General features: G+C 46.0%; 1 protein-coding gene across 1 annotated transcript in view; it reads right to left on the reverse strand.

The window, feature by feature from the left end:
* The window catches only part of KNDC1 (kinase non-catalytic C-lobe domain containing 1), an 895,433-nt gene that overhangs the window by 175,434 nt on the left and 697,878 nt on the right, over window positions 1-22,121 (reverse strand). Inside the window, exon 24 of the mRNA XM_069611402.1 lies at window positions 8,633-8,848. Within this exon, the coding sequence (XP_069467503.1) occupies window positions 8,633-8,848 (216 nt within the window). The remainder of the gene's footprint in view (window positions 1-8,632; window positions 8,849-22,121) is intronic.

A 22,121-nucleotide genomic window follows, 5' to 3' on the forward strand; every position in this document is an offset into this window, starting at 1 on the left:
AGGGGGAAGGTACAATGATTGACCTATTCAAATAACAGCATCAGAACATGCTGAAAAATGTAAAGGATGGATACGCCAATCCCCACAGACATCACTGACTTAAGAGCTTCTCTGTACCTTACAAGGTGTGGGGTTCTCCACACCCTCAGCCAGTAAAAAAACTGGCCTCGCCCCAGCCTCTTCAGCAATAAAATTCATGTCACCTTCTAATCGGACTGCCGCTGTAGATGTACTCCGCGGAAGTGACAGACAACATTTGAGAAACTTGTTTTCTATTACAGTCAGGGGCATGTTATTCACCTAGCCTCAAATCTCCATAGATGGCAGAAGTTTTGGCCTGCGCTTGGTAGGCCAAAAATGCAGGCTTAAGTGGCCCCCCACCATGCTTTAAATAAAACTTTTTGACGGTGTCCCTAGTTCTTTCCAAATTAATTTTTGCTTTCAAAAGCTGCTTTGACCAACTAGAATTTGTAGAACAACTTATTCGCAAATAGTCATACCAGGAGACCTGCTGCAGCTCGGTCTCTCCCACAGAGATGTGCAAGGGCTTACATTTCCATTTGATTTCCCCAAGTTAAATAGCATAGCCTTAGTTTTGCTTGCATTGATATCTAGCCCCAGATCATTGCACTTTGAAGCAAAACTAGCCAAGGCTACACGCAGCCCCATTTGGGTTCTTGACAGGAACACAACATCGTCAGCGAAAAAGATTGCTGGAATTCTACCTGCACCCAATCATGGCGGATTTGAGGTGATGGCAAGCAGATCTTTGATAATGAGGTTGATGTAAATATAAAACAAGAGAGGTGCCAGGACAGATCCTTGGCAAACCCTCTTTGCCACCGTTACTGGTTCAGTAACGTTCCTTGCCAAACTCCATCGAACATCTGCAGTGCTATTACTATACAAGAGCTGAATCAGATTTAGTATAGCTTCCGAGAGGTTCATTGCCGGAAGACCACCCGCAATTGCCCTCTCGGTACACTGTTGAATGCAGCTTTTAGGCCCATGAATAGAGCATACAATGTGACCTTCTTTACTAGTGTGTAATGCTGTAAAATCTTGGAATCCTGCCTGCAAATGATGTAAAGGGCTCACACCCTCCACCCAGGCTGACACGTGCCTCAAAAGGACTTTTGTAAACACCTTCCCAACTGCATCCAAGATGGCGATAGGGCGATAGTTGGAAGGTATAGCCCTAGCCCCCTTCTTGAAAATTAGCACAATCACGGCTTTAGTACATGATTCGGAAACAGCAAAGGAGGCCATGGTTAAGAAAGACGCCGCCTCAAATTTGCTGCTAGAGTTAGTGGCTGAATATAGGGCTTCATAGTGAGAATGCCATACTCCAGGGGTTATACATGCTTGAATTGTGGTATTTCCTGATAAATCGTGATCCACCTCCACCTTCCAAAACAGGGCAGAATCACCCTGACTAGCATAGTATGTCATTAAAGCCCATCTGCTTCTTGGTGGCCATAAGTTGCTTGTACCTACTCCTCAATTCAATTAGGAGCTCCCTGTCCACTACCACAGCGTCCTTCGGGTAGGTCAGCAATTTACATTTTGCATCTTTGCAATCTTTGTCTTACCAAGGTACTGATCTCTTCACGCCATTACGGATATGTGTTTTAGGAGCAGTAAAATAGGGCTGTATTCGCTTGATTAGATACCCAAATTCTTATAGGGAATTGTGTTTGTCGCCATTGCAACCACAGAGGTGCTCAATATTCTCCAGCGCAGCATTATATATACTGCCCACAGAATTGTTCTGGACTACTTTGTCCCACTTCACTGTGCAACGGGCATGTCCCACCACCCTTATGTCCAATGCAACAGCTGGGTACATTAGTTCTAACTCATTCTTGTGGACAAGAGAGAGTACTATTGTTCTGTGATCGCTGTCTGCTCGATCCAATACTTAAAACCCTGCTACTCGATTCCAGTCTGGGTATTAAATGGGAAAGATGGTCCCCCATAAGTGTCATCTTTAAGATGGGGAAGGTACTTCTTTGGGCTGATTAGGCTATCTCCATACATGTCCTTCCCTTGTATCTATTTTTAGTTTACAGGAACTGCTAAAGATGTTCCCTGTGTGAGAAGGAGTGGATGGATTATCAGAGATGTAGACCTTATTTGTTTGGTTTTATAAATGGTCTGGGAAACAAATCCTTGGCATATTTTGTTATCAGCCATGTCTGGCTCTGAAAACGCAGTTTAGTCACTTCCGGTCTTTGTGATGATGATTAGGATGTCATTTCATCACAGTACCCAATGGGCAAGTCATTGCATTGGGGGACAAACATGTAATTCTTCCACATTAAGCACTATCATTTACCTTTTTTAAAGCATGTTTAATATCTTATATTGTGGTTTATGTTAAAGAATGTATAACATCTAGTAATATTATTGCATTGTAATTGCTAACACTCACATTCATTGTAGTTTGCAAGGAAATCCATTATGTCATACAACCAACTGCTCACACACCTAGGTAAAATGTAGTTGATCTGAACACTCTGCAAATAGTAACACACTGTTAAGATGGATTTCTAAACTCTGACCTGGTGGGCAGCGGTTTAGGAGGCCACCCTAGTTTAGTGGAACAGGGGAACCTTCTGGACAAACCAGACCAATCTACGGTAGCTTGGCAAGCGGTCAAGGCTAAGTCTCAGGAGCAGTGTGAGCGATCGGAAGCCCACAATGAGCACACACAGTAAAACTCCATAGATTTCTCTTAGACAGATGTATTTCAAAAATACATTTATTATAAGCCTTTATAACAAAATACGATTAAATCACAGTAATAATAAAACAGTTATCACACACGCTTTTTCACTGTGTAACATATATACAAAATGCCTTTAGCCTTATGCTGATGAAAGGAGAGAAAATAACCACAACATGTAACAGAAAGGGGTAAGTTCAACAGAGATATCGCATTAGGAAGTTCTTCATAGTCAATCCCTAGCTTATGCAGTCCGCCCCTAAGAAGTGAGGAGCTTTATGCTCAAAGTACAGCAGTGCATTAACAATGCAGGGTTGTGCGTAAGTCGAACAGTCGGTTCTCTTCAGGGAGCTGTAGCAGTTCAGGAAGGGGGTTGAGGCGATGAAGAATAAAGTCCTACTCCTTGAGAAGGGTCTACCCTTGCAGATAGAGTGACTCTCGGAGTTCGGGAATAGCTGGGGAGCGCAGGCTAGCCCAGCCACGGTGAGTATCTTTTAAGGGATTCTCGTGTGTAAAAACAGATTGATGTGCCAGAGGGCCACCGGTAAGTGATGAAAGTACTCACTGACCCTCAACACAGTCCGAACCAAACTTTGCCATACTAGACCACTTCACTAGTAGGTTTCACCCCTGCAGTTACAGGACGCTCTGGCTCTCAGCAGCTGCGGGACGGGACGCTCACCTGTGGCGGGACAGTAGCCTCTCAGCTCACGAAGAAAGGAGAAGGAACGTTCTGTAACAGCACATCTCAGGATACAGTGGGGCAGGTCTGCAGGCAATTACAGTGACATTCAGCACAGCGGGGTTACACAGGGACCGCAAAAGCCTGCAGCATGGCACACTCTTGCAAATCGCGACCCAGAGGAGCTAGGACAATGAGTTTTGGCTGGAGAGGGCCCAGGACCACAAGTAAGCAATGCCCAAAGTCCTGAGTCTCAACTCTGGATGGCGGTGCTCCTGTGCGGTACCCTGTGTTCGAGCTGGTCAGTTCACTGGTTGGCCCACAAACACTTCCGAAGAGGCGCTTTGCGAGGGTAAGCAGGAGGTGCCTAGAGTAGTTGGTCCCGCTACTCCAAAGGGTCAAAGCGCACTTGTCAGGCCTTCTTGGTATGATACAAAAGCAGGGGTCCGACGGGACGACAACGGGGTCAGGGTGTCAAACTATCCAGCACGTCTCTGGTGGTTCCACAAGTCTGCTCTTTCATTAGGATACTTGGATCCTGCTGTAGTTCAGAGTGAACTTCTGGTGATCAACCTGGACTGGATGCAGAGCCCCTTCTCTTATCCAAGATTCATTTTGCACCTAAAACTCAGATATCCAATGGAAGATCTGCTCCCTTGCATTCACGCCAGGCGTGGACCAAATGTGGCCCACGGTGGTTCCAGTCATTCAGGCCTACCAAACATACTGGCACCAGAAGTGTGAATTGGGATCAGACAGTCCCTACCCTCTTCCTGCACACTAGCACACGTGAAATGCAGGAGCCCGTGAAAGATGCATTTTTCAAGGGATGGTGCATGCACGAATAAGGAATATCTGGGTCTCTCGACCTGGGGGAAAGGAAAGGGACAAAATGGCCAAAGGACGGAACAAAAGACATTGTGGCATGGCCATTTTCGGCACTGGCCACAGTCTTAGGCCAAAAATGGTAAACGCGGTATGGTCCATAAAAATAAAGTAATAATACTTTAAAAGTAAACTGCTGCCACCAGTTCGTCCTAGGCACACTTGTACAAACATCATAAAAATCCTAAGAGGGTTGATAGGGCCGTAAAACAAAAGGACCCCTAAGCACAATACTGTAAACTACTTGGCACATAGATAAAAAGTTACCAAGAAATGGCAACATAGTCGAAGACTAAGGGAAACGCAGTTTCCCAGTACTGACAGCCTGAAGGATGTGTCAGTTTCCCCATAACAAATGAGCAAAAGCCCAGAGGAGGGCAGCTGAAGGCTGTGCTCCACTGGAAAAAGTCAGGTTAGGTAAGCCAAACAAAAGCAAACAGTTTGGGGGGTTCATAAATGAAGGGGAAATTGCACCTAAGGGAAATCTTTCCTAACACATACCATGATCAAATGGTTTCAAAGGAACTTCTAAATTATGGTGTTAGGATGCGGTCTGGAAAATGTCCTCACTGTACATACTAGTACAAGGATATTTGTGCATTTGGAAAAGAGCATGTGCATAGCCATCCTTACCCTGAGACCTGCCTTCAACCCTCTGCCCGCCCTCTTCAAAAATGATGTATTGGGAGAGGAAATAAGAAGCATGGCATTCCTCGGAACTCAACGGAGTCAAAGCCACATTTTGCTGCTGTCGGAATAATTATATATGATAATGGAGACGTTGTAAAAATGTAATTGCACCAAATGCTCGGGCGTTTTCTTCCTAGTGATGCAAGCATGCGCCCCTTGTCAAATATGAAGATGTGTGGTCATTTGTATGGTCCGAAAATGCCCTTTGATTGTATTCAAAGAAGCCAGCAACCCTAATTTCTGCACTAAGTGCCATTCTCATTTCTCATTTCTCATAGGCATATTATGAAGGAGTATATTAGGGATATACCACATTGCCTAGCTTGAAATTATAACATTTTATCTGAAAATTACGTATATGGTTATTCCATATTTTGATAATATGCTTTGGTCAGTAAGAAAGGTGTATGGTTCGAATTATGACTTCATTATAAACTCGAAGTGAACATTAATAATTAACATTGAAAATGTTTGAAAAAAGCCAGTTTACAATTGTAGAATACTTATTTGGTTTTTAATATGTTCTTTTGCAGCACCCTCCCCTTTTAAAGAAATGTGTCTTTATTTCTCTAGTGGCACTGCTGTCAGAAATGGGTGGTGTAGATCTAGCAAAATGCTCAGTTAACAACATGACTTTTCACCCCTTTCAAGAGAGCGAGACATACAGAGAGAGCCAGAGAGTGAAGGAGAGACAGAGGGAGAGAGAGAGAGAGAGAGAGAGAGAGAAAGAGAGAGAGAAAGAGAGAGAGAGAGAGAGAGAGAGAGAGAGAGAGAGAGAGGGCAAGAGAGAGTGAACTGGGTATTTTGAAATCTTTCTATTTAGTATTAGTACTAGTTTTTACTATGTCGCGAATCTGTCAGTCTTTGTAGAAACCCATGGAGAGCACCCTACTCTCTTTTAATATCTATCAAACTAGTATTGTGCTATTGTTATTAGTATAATTGTTATTGTTATCATTGGTATTGTTATTATTATTTTTATTGTTATTGTTATTATCATGGAACACCGATGATAACAATATGAAGTAATTATAACATTATTACATTTATAAAATGTATTATTCATGTGCTACTTTAATTATTATTATGAATAATAATAATGATAATCTCAAATCATGATAATGAATTATATGATTAGACACCCCTTTTTCAACTATTTAGTTGTTGAAAATAAAATGTTTACATTTAAATGAATTATGATACTTTGAGCGCTTTCAAGGTATTTACTTTTTTTAATGTGGCGTTAAGCCCTGTGAGAACCGTTAACGAGGGCTATTACCCCCATTCCAGCCCTTGAAAGGAACATTGGCACTTTGCCACTGGCACCCCGACTAACTCTGCCATCCATTATGGTAGCGCCTTATTTGCTGGTATACTGAACTATCAACTATATAGGCTTAAAAAAATCCAGAATGTGCCATGAGCCTCATGTTTCGGCTTTCTAAAGCTATCTTGGGCTTGGTATTTTTTCCGAAACAATTATGAACAACCATTTGTGTAAAGGTGAAAGCGGAACATTTTGGGAGACACATTAGCACCTTTGGTCAACAAAAGGTTTGTGAGGATTGGCATGTGGATGCTTCGTTTTATTTGACACTGCACCTTTGTGTATGTACATTTCTATGAAGAACATTCTCATACAAAAATCATCAAGGTCTGAATGAGAGACCTGAAATGAGAAACAACCTTATTCTCACCTGGAGGTCTTTGGATGAGTACTAACATCAGGTTGGGTTGATAAGGAGTGCAGTAGCACGGCTGTTATGAGCCCACAATACAGAGGGAAACACCCCTACAAACACACAGACGCACACACATTATGTCACCCACGTTTTGCCATTTCTTCCATAAGATCTTTGAATCATTTATCTGAGAAATATATTTTTAATGGGCTCTGCAGGCATAGGATTTTATTTTTTTTGCATCATTGCAAATGCCATCATTATTTTAACTTAGTTGAAATGTATTCTGGCAGGTTCATACATGAAGCAGAATGAATTATTATGCATGGTGAACTGTCGATGCTGTAAACAGAAGCGGAATGACTGTTGGCTGTTTGTTTTGTGAAGTGTGACATGAGATAAAGTTGGGCAGTTCAGCTGAAATGCAAGAAGCCTTTTAAATAGTGGGTTATGGGTGACCGTGAGGGGTCTTCGTGAGGTGCACAGTCCACTCAGGGAAAGCAACAGTTTTAAGAGATCATTGGAAATGGAGCGGATCTGCCTTTGGAGTGTTGCTGTCAGGCACCACCAAAGAAGGGGGGCATATGGGCAAGCACGGTGCCTTACACGGCTTGCATAGATTGCTTCCTGTGCCTTTTTAGTGTGTCAAAGCCACAACTGACATTCAGTGGAGGGACACAGTTACACATGTTACAGTTCCACTCGTTTACAGGCCTATTAGTTCACATTTTCCCAGCATTCTTAGTTGATTGTACACCTGATGCAGGATAACAAACAAATTCTTATTAGGCAAGACCAATACCAGGACCCATCATTTCACATCAGAATCGGACACTGCATGATGAAACAATAAGAACGCAGTGCAATATTCTCATTATTTGAAATCAGTGTAAGCTGCAGTGCTTGCCGTAGGCTTTTCCTGCTCGGCCTGCAATACCACAAGGACAAATGCACGCTGCTTCTTATGCTCTCGCAAAACAACCAGTTGGAACTAATGGCAGAGAAACCACCATAAAAACAAAAACACATCCTAGATATTGAGAGGTGCTGTGACTGTATCATAGAAAGTATAGTAGCCCTCGTGAGAAGTGCTGACCTTTCCCCATTAGAAGTACAGCAATCTGGGTGAATTGCATGTACTGCATTACTGTAGATCACCCAATGAGGCTTCACCGAATCCATTTCACCGAAAATGGTAGGTGAAGTGGTATATGTGTAATACATGATAGGTGGGGTGTGGGGTAAGGGCATCATTTAGGATAGGAAGAGGTGAGGTGGGACTGCAGGGGCCTCCCCCCGCATTATAAAAATAAGTAGAAAAAGTCAATAGTTAATTTCGTTTTTCAGTGAAATGGATTCGGTGAAATCTCCATTGATGAAATATTTTCGAAGAAATCACATCCATCCCATGTACTGACCTATTATTAATTATTAAGGTAGTAACCCTGCTAATAAGCGCTAGCACAGTAATATTTAAAGTATTACGTCCTTGCAGAAAAGGGGGGGGGGGTAAAATGCTAAGGTGACATGTCCTGGCACTACCTGCTTTAATGCATATCAGTCTCGCTCAGAATTGCTGATACTGTGCCATTAGAATCCTGGTGCCCACACTGAGAAGTGCTGGCAAGATTGTCCTAGATCTCCCCAGTGTGAGTTGTTCCTGTTCAGTGTCGTAAAGCGAAAGCTCAGGCAGAATTCACAGTCCATCTTTTTTCTTTTAAGATTACAAATCAATGTGAATCACAACTACACAAATACACACACACACGCACACACACACACACACACTCTTTCACTGTAACACAGGCGTTCTTTTTGATGAAGAGCTAAGAAAATGAAGAATTCTGTGTTCTGAGTCCTATGGGTACATGCAATACAATTCAAAAGCTATTTGTGCCCCCTACATCAGGTCAAACTGTTATATCTTAAAACAATATGACCACAATGAAAGCAGATCATGTTTACCTCTTGCAGTAGGGTAAGTTGCTGTGCGAACTGTTGGACACTGTAGTCACTGAAAAGGTATGGCCCTCTTTCATCCGCTTTCACATAAGAGCCAGAATAGTCTTCTATGTAACTTGCATAGCAAGTGCGCGGTAAACCTGTGGCAAGGGCATACACTTTATCCTTCTGATGAAGCGCAAAAGGCTCATTTCCTTTTGATATTTTCCAGCTAAAACTCTGTAAAACAGAAACGATTAGTATTCATATTTTGTCATTTGCGTGCAATGAGTAAATTAAAATGTGCATTTCATTAAAACGCTTGATTGACATATGAGAGCCAGCCCTATTGTTTTAGTATTATTGTTCACATTTACAGTCAATAACGATGTTTAGTGGACCTGAGGAATAATTGAAAAAGAAAGGCCAAGTAACCTGCAAATGCAGTCAGTGGTCGGGTTATGACGGAGAGAGAGCTTATCATTTGAGGGAAATGAAGCCACCCCATCTTTTATTTCTTTATAAACGAGTTACAAGAGGCAACGAGCAGCAGAGGGTGTGAGTGTGCACATTGGGAAAGATGAGCGATTCCTCCATTCAGATTTCAAAGGCGATTATCTTCCGAGCTGTGAGGAGAGGTGTGTACTATTTGGAAATTAGAAGATAATGAGGGTGCATGAACATGCCTTTTTATGACAGGTGATTTTATCATTCATTAAGAACGGTCAGGGAATTGAAGAAAGAAAATCCTGCTAGTAGAGACACAGGGAGATTTGCCTGAACAGCTTCATGGAGCATCAGTGAAATGTCATGTAGTTATAGACAACTATGTACAGAAGCTATATTTGGCTTAGAAGCCAATCATTTTTCTCCTTAACTGTAGGCACTAAACATAGTTTTTCGCCTGAACCTGCAGGCAGTACATGGAGTTATAAATACGAAGAACATGTTAAAGCACAGATCGAAGATCAAAATTTAATGGAAGTATCAGTACAATCAAAACGTGTATTCATGGTAAAGCCCCATGAAAGTTCACAGCACAAAGTACATATAACAACACAAGATAATCAGTTGACGTGCCTTAACTGCACACATTTTGTAGTGTGGGTATTCCCCATAGTGCAATTGCTGTGCAGTAAAGGAGTGTGAATATGGTTTACGTGCGTACATATTTGTGTAATTGTGTTGGGTGGGCCACGTTTTCCAAAGGCGCATCAGTGTCGGCATCGTGGGGCTGTGCAGGATACAAGAGACACAGAAGACCCAAAGGAGGAACGTGTCCAATAGTGTGTTGGGGGTGAAGGGCAGCAGAGTTAGTGGGCCAAAGGGGAGGAATAGCGAGCAGGATGTGGGGACCAGGGAGGGAGAGCACATCTCGCTCTTTCACCCAATCTCACAGCATGAAGAATAGAACTGCAAGGGGGTGTGCGGCATGCTAATTATGGCACTGTAAAATCCCGCACAGTAAAGTACAAAAAAAGACCCACACAAAAAATATATACAATACATCAGAATACTATCAAACAGAAAACACGCTAAAAGATGTATATATGTAGCGGCATCTAAGGCACAAACATATTTCGAAAATTGATAGACCTCAGTTCAACATTTGTTGTGAATGGACCAGGCCTTGAATGAGTTTAAGGTCCAGGAGACTTGTTTTTCTGGACCACTTAGTAAAAACATGAATGCAGGTTTGCATTGTTGGGAACTCATTTCGTTTCATAATGGGAATAACGTTGTTTTCCTGTCAAAGGGATAACCAGGAGGATTCCAAGATGGCACCTGGCAGAGTAAGGACTCGAAGTCTGTGCTCTGTTCTCAGGGCTGCCTAAATATATGCGCCCCAGTCACTAACATCACCTAAAGGTCGGGAAATAAGAACGGACACTCCTGGGACTGTGACAGGACCATGCATGAGGTTAAAGGATTTGCTGTGTAGGTGTAAACAGCCAGATCTTGCCGGTGACGATGCAGGGAGTGTGGCCTCCATTCCAGAACATTAAGCAGCTGGAAGAAGGGATGGCAGCGCAGCACAGAATGGAGCAGAGAGCCGGGATAGGAGAGGCTGGAAAAGTGAAATACCGAAAAGTGGTGGTTGGAACGGAAAGTTGAAAAAGGCACCTTGTGGTCTTATACCCCCGCCCAGTATTAGTGGCCCGGGGGCAGTGAGTGATGGCCAATAGTCATTGGGCAGAGGTTGGTGACTAGAAATTATGCCGCCGCCTCGGCAGCCAGGTGAGGTAGAGAATCGTGGAACGCGCCGCTCACCAAGCACACATCCAGGGACAGAGGTGAGAGCCTTCGTCATCCTAAAGTGGGGTGGATGGCGACATTTGGAGAAACAAGTGAGAAGGGCTGACTCCAGTGGAGGAATCATAAAAGGCTGCAGATGCTGCCCCAGGGAGAAGAACAGCGGGCACCCACCCAAAAATGCAAGAGATCAGTGCGCTCACCGGGGGATACACAGCCACCCACCTATCTGTGGATGCCAAGGCTGAAGCCTTAGAGCGCCCCAGATCCCAATGGTCATCTATTGAAAGTGGATTGCAGCACTGTTGGAGGCAAGTTCGAGGATCAGGTTCGACAAGGAACACAGGAGACTCACAGAAGCACCCATGCACAGTCAAAATAGCAGTAAGCAAAGAAGTACTAATTCAATATCTGCAGGACGTCCACGAGAAGATTACAGCTTCCTTCCATGTGCAATCCACAGCGTTGAAGGAGGATATTAAACAATCAATAAAGGAACAGAAAGAGGAATTTGGAAAGCTAGACGAGAGGATAGACACAGCAAAGCGACCTCTACAGGAAGCAGCTGAGGACTCTAAACAAACAGACAAAGCTGTCGAAGACAACCTGCTCATTTTCCCTTCCTTTCTCACTTCTCTTTCACCTGCTCACTGCTTACGCATTTCATTGGCTAATGCAGACTTCACATGAAGTTATCATTTCCAAATGGTAATACCAGTTATCCCAGTGGTGCCAGAGCTCCAGGACAGCTGGGGGTGCTGTCCCACTTGGGCAACTGCCTTGCATGTGGGTTGACCATCTCCCAGCCAAGCGTAAGTCATGGGATGTGCCAGCAGGCTTCCCTTTCCATCCCTGGATGGAAAAGCTCCATCAATCCCCGCCCAGAGCTCCAGGATGGCTGAGGGTTCTGCCCCGTCCAATGGGCTTCTTTTTTGCACGTGGGTTGAACGTCCCACTGACTAGCGGAAGGCCTCACGCATCCTGAGGGCCTGCCACTCCTTTGTCAGGGCACCAGGGACTCTTCCTGCCTGGGCCCATCGGACTGCATGGCACTACCAGATTACCGAGCTCCGAGCCCACCTATCTGGTAGTTGCTCAAAGGAATGAATGGAAGGACCAGATGGCCAGCCTCCTCTGGAGGTCCAAATTGGCGTCAATTTGAAATATTTCTACAGCTAGGTGTTTAAGGAAGCTGGACACTTTTTTGCCCAGACCTCCCCTTCTGTCACCCAGGGTACACAGATTAAAAGAAAGCTAAGTCACCTTCCCCCAGATAACAGTAGACAGTGTGTTGGGGTCCTGTCTGTGCTCCACTTGTATCCCGCTGTCCCACCCAGGTCCATGGGCGAAATGACTGCAGCCCCCCAAGCTGGCTGAGGACGGTGCCCCATGCAATGCCCCAGCAAAGTTTGGCCTGCTGGGGGTGCCATGCCAGCATACAGTTGGAAAAGAAAACAAAGCCTTTGGTGCTCTGCTGAGAGGCCATCTTTTTCGAGTCAACAGGGCGCCTGGTCGACAAGAGAACCTTGGCTGACTTGCATGCTGATGGCAGGGCGGCCTGTCCGTGTGCCTCCATGCAATCCATGGGATCGATTTGGCGCACTTCGTCAGTCTAGGGTAGGACTGCTTGGCTGGTCTCAGTCATTGTTTTAAGCAATTTTCTTCCACCCGCCTTGGGACCGTGTCGACTCGGGGGTATGTCCCCCTGAGGAAGGTCCCCTATCGTGGGCAGCTCTTCCATCCAAGCAGAGCGAAGGGCAAGCAGCCAGGCAGATTCAAAGTGGTCAGATAAGAGATTATATGTTTGGGTGGTGCTGGACCCGGCTGCCAAGTATCCTGGTAACCCTTCTCCACCGAGCAGTTCAGAACGACAGTTGTGTGAGGTTCTGGCCTCCCTGTCACCACACCAGTGGTGGTGCATGGCAAAACCGCTCATGCTTTACCTTGTGCCTGGGCCAAGCCTCCCCATTTCACCCTCCCATTGTGGCAGAGCAGCCTGGGCCACAGGTACCTATGTGCTTAACCTGTTCACCTGCCGCTCCTCCCACACCCCCACAAGTGTTGCACCACGCTCTAATTCTTGGGTAGTGCAATGGTTTGTAGGCTGGCCTGAGCCAGGCGCATCGCCATCCTCCAGCAGGTGCGGCTAACTGCTTGATCCTACCAGTTGCATATGGTTGTATCAACATATTAAGCCATATGTTGATACACCTCACCTAAGCCATATGTCCTCCCACCTCACCCTCCCTACCCCATAGGCAAAGCCACCCTCATCACTGCCATCCACCTTCGCGGTCATCCGACCCATGAAGCGCGTGTCAGTTGAGGCTTTCGCTACCACCTTCTCGTCCTCTCCTCCCCCTTCGGCTGACTCCCACCCTGACACAGCCCTCTCCACTCTCCACTCTGCTATATCTGATACCCTTGATATCCTTGCCCCTGTCATGAGGATCCACCTGAAGCCCAAAGCCAAATGTAACTCCTGGTATGACTCAGATCTTGTCACCCTTAAACGCAAGTGCAGGGTGGCAGAGAGGAAATGGTGTGCTTCATGTTCATCCTCTGACAAACTGGCCTGCCGCCAGCTCCAAAGCAATACCGGCTCTCCGTTCTCACTAAGAAGAGAGCCCTTATCCAAGCTCGCATCTCTGCGGCATCTAACAATTCGGCCGAACTCTTTAAAATCTGCAAGGAGCTGGCCAACCCTGCTGCAGTCTCCACCTCTCCTGTCCCCTCCCAGGCCCTCTGCACGGCAATGGCCTCTCACTTCATTTAAAAAACTCAGGACATCCTGTCCTCACTCTCCTCCTATCACCTCCCCCCCTCTATTCCTTGCTCTGCCTCTGGCCCTTCTGCAACCACCCCTCCTCCCTCCTTCTCTGCCTTTCCCCTTTTTTCTGCTGATGAGGTTTCGAGACAAGTCCGATCTATGAAAGTCTTGTCAAAACAGGTCCACCCCTGTTCCTCCAAAACTATCAAGGACCACATCGACTCCCTGGCCCCTGCCCTGGCTGACTTCTGCAATCACTCCTTCACCTCTGGAGTCTTCCCATCCGCCCTCAAGCACTCCCTTGTGCACCCCCTTCTTAAGAAACCCTCTTCCGACCCCTCCTGCCCAGCTAACTATCGCCCAATCTCTATCACTCCCTTCCTGGGCAAGCTCCTGGAGAAACTGGCCATCTCCCAGCTTAATCTCCATGCTGAATCTGTTGGTAGTCTTCATGACCATCAGTCAGGCTTCAGAGCTGCCAGAAGCACGGACACTGCTCTCCTGAACATCCGTGAGGACCTGCTCTCTAACCTTGACTCTAACACCCCTTGTGTGCTCATTTTGCTCGACCTCTCTTCTGCCTTTGACACTGTCAACCACACCATCCTGCTCAACCGTCTCCGTGATAACTTGGGTATCACTGGTCAGGCTCTGGCGTGGCTGACCTCCTTCCTCTCCAATCGACCCTCCCAGGTCTAACTGGGTTCCTTCCTCTCTGACATCTTTTTCTCTACCTGTGGTGTCCCCCAGGGATCTAACCTCTCCCCCTGGCTGTTCAACCAGTATCTGGCTCTTCTTGCTCACCGCATCGCCGCTCTCTGTCCCAACTTTCAGTGCTACGCGGATGATACCCAGCTCATTTTCAGGCTACCCTCTGCCTCCTCTTCCCCTTCCCTCATCTCTGACTGTCTCTCTGCTATCCAGGAATGGTGTGCCGCCAATGACCTCTGCCTTAATGCCAGTAAGACTGAGATTCTACTTATCGGCACACCCACTCCCTCCTTCCCTGCAGCTCTCTGGCTGGCCTCACTTGTCCCTCTTCCTGCGCCCACCTGCAAGGCAAAAAATCTTGGGGTCATCTTCGACTCCACACTCTCTTTCTCTCCTCACATATCTGACGTCTCTAAGAAGTCACACTACCAGCTACACCTCCTCAGAGGTATCCTTCCTTTCCTCTCCTTCCCCAAGAAGCTCACTGTCTCCAGAGCCCTGGTTCTCTCGAAGCTGGACTACTGTAACAGACTCTATCTAAATCTTCTTGCCTCTACTCTCCGCCCTTTGCAACTCATGCAGAACAGGACTGCAAGACTTGTCCTTGGCCTCAAGCCCAGGGACCGTATCTCTCCAGGACTGAAATCACTACACTGGCTCCCAGTGGCTGCGAGGATTAAGTTCAAAACCCTCTGCATTGTCCACAAGGCCTTCTGGGGCCTTGTGCCAAAATACCTTCAACTCTCTCTTCCGAAATATCTTCCTTCTCGAGCTCTTCGCTCATCCACCTCCAACTACCTCAGGGTCAGCCGCTTCTCCAAGCAACGAGCTGGGGGTAGATCTCTCTCCGCAGCAGGGGCCTCCCTCTGGAACAACCTTCCTGCCTCCCTGAAACTTGAGGAGAACCATCTCCGGTTCCGGAAGCACCTCCAAACCTTCCTCTTTGCCTCCGCTTTCTCTGCCTCTCTCCCCTGCTAAAATCACTGAACCTGCACTGAATCTGCTACTGGGCCACTCACCGATCTCGGTCCTTGGCCCAGCCACTCTTCCCTGCACTGCCTACCTGCACTACGGGACTGTCTCTGCATCCTACAGCCCCTTCTCCCGGCACTTACCTTGCACTTGCCACCAGCTGGCCCTATTATTTTTCTTGTGTTCTACTAACCATGTACTGCAGTTTCCTTGCACTTGCCACCAGCTTGCGCTATTATTTATCTGGTATTCTACTAACCATGTACAGCACCTTTCCCCCTCTCCCCTTCCCCTTGCACTTTTCCCAGTCCCCTCTACCCTTGCACTTGCGCGATGTGAATGACACCTGGCCTAGTAGGATCGTTGTCTGTCTCCCCTTGTTCCCCCCGCCTCGTCGCGCCTAGAAACACTTGTGTATAGGCGCGTTACAAATGCCATATCATATCATACAAATGCCATTTCAAATCATATCATATCATACACGTGTAGGTATGCAGAGCCAGTACAGTGAAAATGCGAATGGCTCAGTAAATAAGTTATGGTTCCTTTGATAACTGTGGCAATTCTAGAGTTAATACATGCCAACAAGTGCCTACCTCTCTCCATGCATGTATCAGACAAAGACCAATTCAGGCTCGTCCGGCCGCTTTGGTGACTCTAGATAACCTTGGGTCGATCGCATGTCCGTCTGACGGTGACGATACATTCAGATGTCTGCCCTATCAACTGTCTATGGTACTTTCTGTGCCTACCACAGTGACCTCGGGTAATGGGAAATTAAGGTTCGATTCCAAAGAGGGAGCCTGATAAACGACTAACACATCCAAGGCAGGCATCAGGAGCACATATTACCCAATCCTGACTCAGGGAGGTAGTGAAAAAAAATAACAATACAGGACTCTTTCGAGGCTCTGTTATTGAAATGATTACACTTTAAATCCTTTAACATGGATCCATTAGAGGGCAAGTCTGGTGCCAGCAGCCACATTAATTCCAGCTCCAACTGGGTAGATTAAAGTTGCTGCAATTAAAAAGCTAGTATTTGGATATTGGGATCAAGCTAATGGTCGCCGCGAGACGTGCTACCTCCTGTCCCAGCCCCTGGCTCTGGGCACCCCCTTGATGCTCTTGGCCGAGTGTTCTTTGTGTCCGAATCTTTTACTTTGAAAAAAAAAAGAGTGTTCAAAGCAGGCCAAGTCATCTAAAGAATTGAGCTAGGAATAATGGGATAGGACACCTGTTCGGAACTGGGGCCCTGATTAAGAAGGACAGCCAGGGGCATTCGTACTGTACCGCTAGAGATGAAATTCTTGGACCAGCACAAGACAGACCAAAGTGAAATCATCTGCCAAGAATGTTTTCATTAATCAAGAACAAAAGTCAGATGTTTAAAGACGATCAGATAGCATAGTAGTTCCGCCTATAAATGATGCCGACTAGCGATCCGGCTGTGTTATTCCCATGACCAGCCGAGCAGCTTCCAGAAAATCTAAGTTTTTTGGTCCTGGGGGGATTATGGTTTCAAATCTGAAACTTCAAGGAATGGACGGAAGGGAACCGCCTGGAGTGGAGCCTGCGGCTTAATTTGACTCAATATGGGAAACCTAACCCAGCCCCGACACGGAATGGATTGACAGATATATAGCTCTTTCTCGATTCTGTGGGTGGTGGTGCAATGCCTTCTTACTTGGTGGAGCAATTTGTCTCATTCCGATAACAAACAAGACTCCTCCATGTTAACTAGTTACACAACCCCAAGTCTTTCTGATCGAGGCTCACCAGCAAAAGGTGTTAGGCCAGTAGCAGCCCCTTGCGACCTGGGATTGGATCTTCTCGCAGTCGGCTTGCTTGGGAATACAGCCCAAAGCGGGTGGTAAACTCCATCTAATGCTAAATACTGGCGCACGACTGATAGCCAACAAGTACCATAAGGGAAGACTGAAAAAAACTTTACAGAGTTCAAGAGGTTGTGAAACTGTCAAGAGGTAAACGGGTGGGGTCTGTACAGTCCTCCTGGAGTATTTCACATTGCGGGAGGGTCGTTACCCAGAACGGCAGATTCCCCTCATGGGACTGCCACATGGGCACCCCGCAGCATGCATTTCCTCAATGGCGATGCACCTTAACCAGTTCCGGGTCTGCCAGGAAGGCTCCGGGGGGCAGGTGGCTCTCCACTCTGATGCAGAGTGTCAGAGCCCCGTGGTAGCAGTTTTGCCATGTTCACAGGGCCGAGGGAGATTGACTGCCACTGCTGCCTTCTCATGCAACTGTCCCAGCCCCTGTTGGGGGTTGCTGGGCTTGCAATCGGGAATGGGCCCCCTGCTCCCAGTGCAACGTTTGGCTTGGGTGGACTCTCCCCAGTGTGCCGCGGCCACATCACACTGCTGAGTGGGGAGGCCCACGAAGGGCAGCAGGGATTTGTGATGATGTCGGTTAGACACCCGACCCATATTGAAACACAAGTTTCAGAGAGTCTCCCATTCGTGCTGCAGAGTGTTACCAGTGTGGGAGACTCTCTTTTTGCTGTTGCTACAGACACTGTTGAAACTTTCTGCTACCTGTGTTGTCTTTGGAGGAGAGACTGCATACATATCCATTCCAGTCGCGGAGCGACGCAGGACCGGCCACGGCTCTCAGAAATGATCTGGGAACTCCCATCACAAACACCAAGGCCATTGTTATGGTCACCATGTAACATCTTAATAAGCTTAAAAGCCTATTACACTCCTTTATTGTCTAATATCATGATGCCCACTAAGGTCTTTCACTCATGCTGGTACATAACACAACAATTTAAATATTGGAAGTACCTACCAAACATGTACGCCAACAAAACTTGCTACATTTTCTTCTTTCTAATTGGCTGGGTGTATGTATGTGGAATCGTGGAAATAAGTTATCATCTTGTTTGATATGACTCCTGGTGACATTCCCTTAGCGGGCTGATGCCCAATCGCTACAACTTAAGAAGTGGCTCCTTGAGTTGGAAGCACAATCTAAAGGCACCTGAATTAGACAACATGTCACAGGAGATTGCAAAAGAGGTAATTATGTCTCAATCCTTTAACTATCTGTCTCAAGTGAGGAACCAACTTTGTAATGACAAAACATCCCTGACTTCCAGTCCCTGTCCTGGGAAACATTCCTTGGGAGTATTAGCAAGGAACAATTTTAATTATTCGCTTTCTACATTCTCAATGAAGCGAATAATAACTAAGGGGATGTTCAATAAAAGGAGATTGCTAAGTGACAGTATCCTTAGTGAAGGAAGACTCCCGGACCAAATGCAATTGTACCCTGAAATGGACATTGCTGCAATCCTAGAAGGGGCCATGAGGCCTATCAATACTAATGGTATATGCGATTCCCTGATCTGTGGGGCCCTCCCTTCTACCACTACTGGGTCCTTCTTGTGAAGGCCCTCCAAAGACAATTGCACTGAAGATCCAAACCAGTCCTCACCAACTTCTATTCATAATAGTTCACTGTCAAATCCAATTTTATCAGCTATAACTAGGGGTCTCCATTCCCCACATTTTCGGCATGTGACAAGGTGTGGCCTTCAAGCAAAGCACACAAAAGGTTTCGCAGCACGACCCAACAGTTCCGTTCCAGCTAGCACAATACACGCTTGAGCTTTGTTTGTTTGTTTGTTTGTTTATTTATTTAGTATAGCGCGCAAAACCCAGAGGTAACAGGGCGCAACAGAGGTCAGGAAGATAGGATTACATAAAAACTTGGTTACAGAATAAGATATGCATGAGAAAAAGAGCATTACATTTACAGTTACATTGTGTGGGATGTGCATATATACATATAATTGAGCGAAAGCTTACAAATTTACATAATTAGTGCTGTGCATAGGGGCAGTTCGGTTGCATTTACATATTTACATATTTAAGGCTGTGCATGGTAGTCAGGTTATAGCACTGGCATGATCAGATTAGATGGCAGGGTTAGTCGTGAGGATCATTGGCCCGCAGCCAAGTGAGGGTGTTTCGCCTGAAGCTATAGTAGGATTGGTCTGTCCTAATGTAGAGTGGGAGGGCGTTCCAGTGTTGGGCTGCCAAGACAGGGAAGCTGCTGCCGCCGGTTTTCTTTTGTCTGAAATTGGGTACCTGCAGGCAGTAGGAATTAATCGATCTGGTGGGGCGGGTGGACGTTTTTTTCTTTATTCTGGATGCGAGATAGGGGGGGGCTGCGTTGTTTAAACATTTGTAGGTGAGTGATGCCGTTTTGAGGGAGATGCGGTCGTGGATTTTAAGCCATTTGTGTTCTCTCCTTTTGTTGGAGATGTGTTCCTTGGAGGGTAGGTTGAGGGCTGTTCTGAGAGCGTTGTTTTGTAGTGTCTGTAGTTTGTTGGTTATGCATTTGTTGGCTCCTAGGTACATGGCGTTGCAATAGTCCAGTTTGGATAGTATTAGGGCGTTGGCTATGATGATGCAGCTAGCTTGGGTGAGGAAGGCTCTACTTGCCCTAATTAGCTTGCATGTGTAGGCGGTGGAGGATGCTAGTGAGTTAACTTGTTTTTTTAGTGACATGGTTGCATCAAGGTGAAAGCCTAGTGTTTTCACTGTTTTGGCCACTGTGATGGTGTTGCCATCAATGTTGAAGGCCTTATAGTTGGAACTGAGTTTTTTGAGATTGGTATTGGATCCGAGGAGCAGGATTTCGGTTTTCTCATCATTTAGACATAGACCGTGTGTGGCCATCCATGCCTGAATGATGAGATATATTTTGTTTACCAAGGCCGTATCTGAAGCGTAGTTGCCTGAAAGGGGTATGAGGATCTGGGTGTCATCTGCATAATTGGTATATGAGACACCCAGTCTGTCCAACTTGTCAAATAGGGGCTTGGTAAAGATGTTGTAGAGGGTGGGAGAGACGCAGGAGCCTTGGGGCACCCCACAGGTTATTTTAATGGGGTCTGCTGAGGCTAGGGTGGAGAAGACCCTCATAGTTCGGTTGTCCAAGAATGATTGGATCCAGGCTATGGCCTCTTTCGAGAAGTGGGCTGCTGAGGCCAGGTGTTCGCACAGGACTGCGTGATCTACCAGGTCAAATGCTGCCGACAGATCGAGGAGTAGTAACATGGCAGTGTTCCCTTTGTCGTTAATCTCATTGATCTGGGTTTTAAGATCGATTAAGGCTGTTTCGGTGCCGTGCTTCGGTCTGAAGCCTGATTGGTGGGTGCCTAGTAGTTTGTGAGTTTCAAGATATTGCTGAATCTGCAGGTATGCTACTCTATCTATTATCTTTAACAGGAATGGCACCGTGGTGATGGGCCTGTAATTGGTGGGAATAGCGGGGTCTAGGGTTTGCTTCTTGAGGAGAGGCAGGACCCAAGATTCTTTGAGGTTACTTGGTATGGTGTTGGAGGAGAAGGATGCGTTGATCAGCTTGGTTATAAAGGGGGCTAGATCCCTAGCAGCATCCTTGATTATCTGGGGAGGGCAGTTGTTGCCTTTGCATTTAGATGGTTTAAGTGAGGCTATAACTTTTTCTGTTTCTGGGATAGATATTTTGGTAAATCTGAAGAGATTCTGGCCTGGACGGTTGGCTGTTTTGTCGTGGTTGCTGGGAGATGCTTCATTGGTGGTGAGAGAGTCTTTTTTCAGAGCGATTTTGGTTTGGAGAGTTTTGATTTTATTAGTTAGGGCGTTTTGGACGCTGGTGCACCATACTTTATCTTTAATTATATTGTCTGGTGGGGGTATAGGGGATTCTAGTTCCCTTAGTATAGCAAATAGTTCTCTGGTGTTGGAGCTCGATTTTTCGATTCTTTCATTGAATAGTTTCTTTTTGGTGAGTAGAATTTCTTTTTTGTAGTTGTTTGCATAAAGTTTGAGTTGTGATTTGTTCTCTTCTGTAGGGGAGTTGCGCCATTGGCTTTCAAGTTTTCTTTTGTGCAGTCTAAGTTCTTTCAGATGTGGGGTGAACCAGGTGTTCAGGTGGGCTTGCTGTTTGCTTTTTTGCAGTTTTAGAGGGGCAATGATGTCTAGTCCTTTTTTTATGGTATTGTTGTAGTTTTCTACTAGGCGTTCTGGTTTTAGATTATCGGGGAGAGCATTGAGGGTTGGCAGTAGTAGTGGTAGGAGGTTGTCAGGGGTTATGTTTTTTTTTTGCTCTAGTGGGTAGTGGTGGTGCCATGATTTTTCTTTCTCAGCACGAGCCGACAGTTCCGTTCCAGCTATCAGGTTCTTCGATGGAAAAGTGTATTTTCACTAAAAAGTCTCTTGCCTTTGAGGCCTGATGTATCAACAAACAAAAAGAAATAAAAAATGATTTGCCACAGTTCACATTGGGTGATGGCTTCACCCCTGGATCCCCCTCACTTATCATATTCAAACAATAAATTGAACAGTTCCTTCCTCAATAAACTTTGGGTGATGACTTTTCACCCCTGGATCTCCCTCGACCGGGCTCGGACCCACTTGACAAGGGGGATAATTCACTTCCCCATGTCTTCCAAAACCTCTTACTTTCACAAGTCTTAATGTCCTTTTAAACAGTACTTCAGACTTCGTCTCTGTTTGTCGGCTTCCCTCTTCCGGGTTCACTTTCGCCAACTTCTACAAACAGTTCACTGTACTACATACTTTGAACTTTGCCCCTTTTTGTCAGCATCCCTCTGCCCGGTTCACTCTTGCCAACCTTTTACCAAACAGTTTACTATAGGACTTTAGACTTTGTCCTTTCTTGTTAGCATCCCTCCACAGGGTTCACTTCTTGCCAACTTTAACACCCTGTTCATAAGCTCATTTCACTAAGTGGGACTCATTTCCCTTATCTTCGCAATCATCTGTC

The sequence above is a fragment of the Ambystoma mexicanum genome, chromosome 8 (genome assembly GCF_040938575.1).
Source record: "Ambystoma mexicanum isolate Mex_15411 chromosome 8, UKY_AmexF1_1, whole genome shotgun sequence".
Lineage (NCBI taxonomy): Eukaryota > Metazoa > Chordata > Amphibia > Caudata > Ambystomatidae > Ambystoma > Ambystoma mexicanum.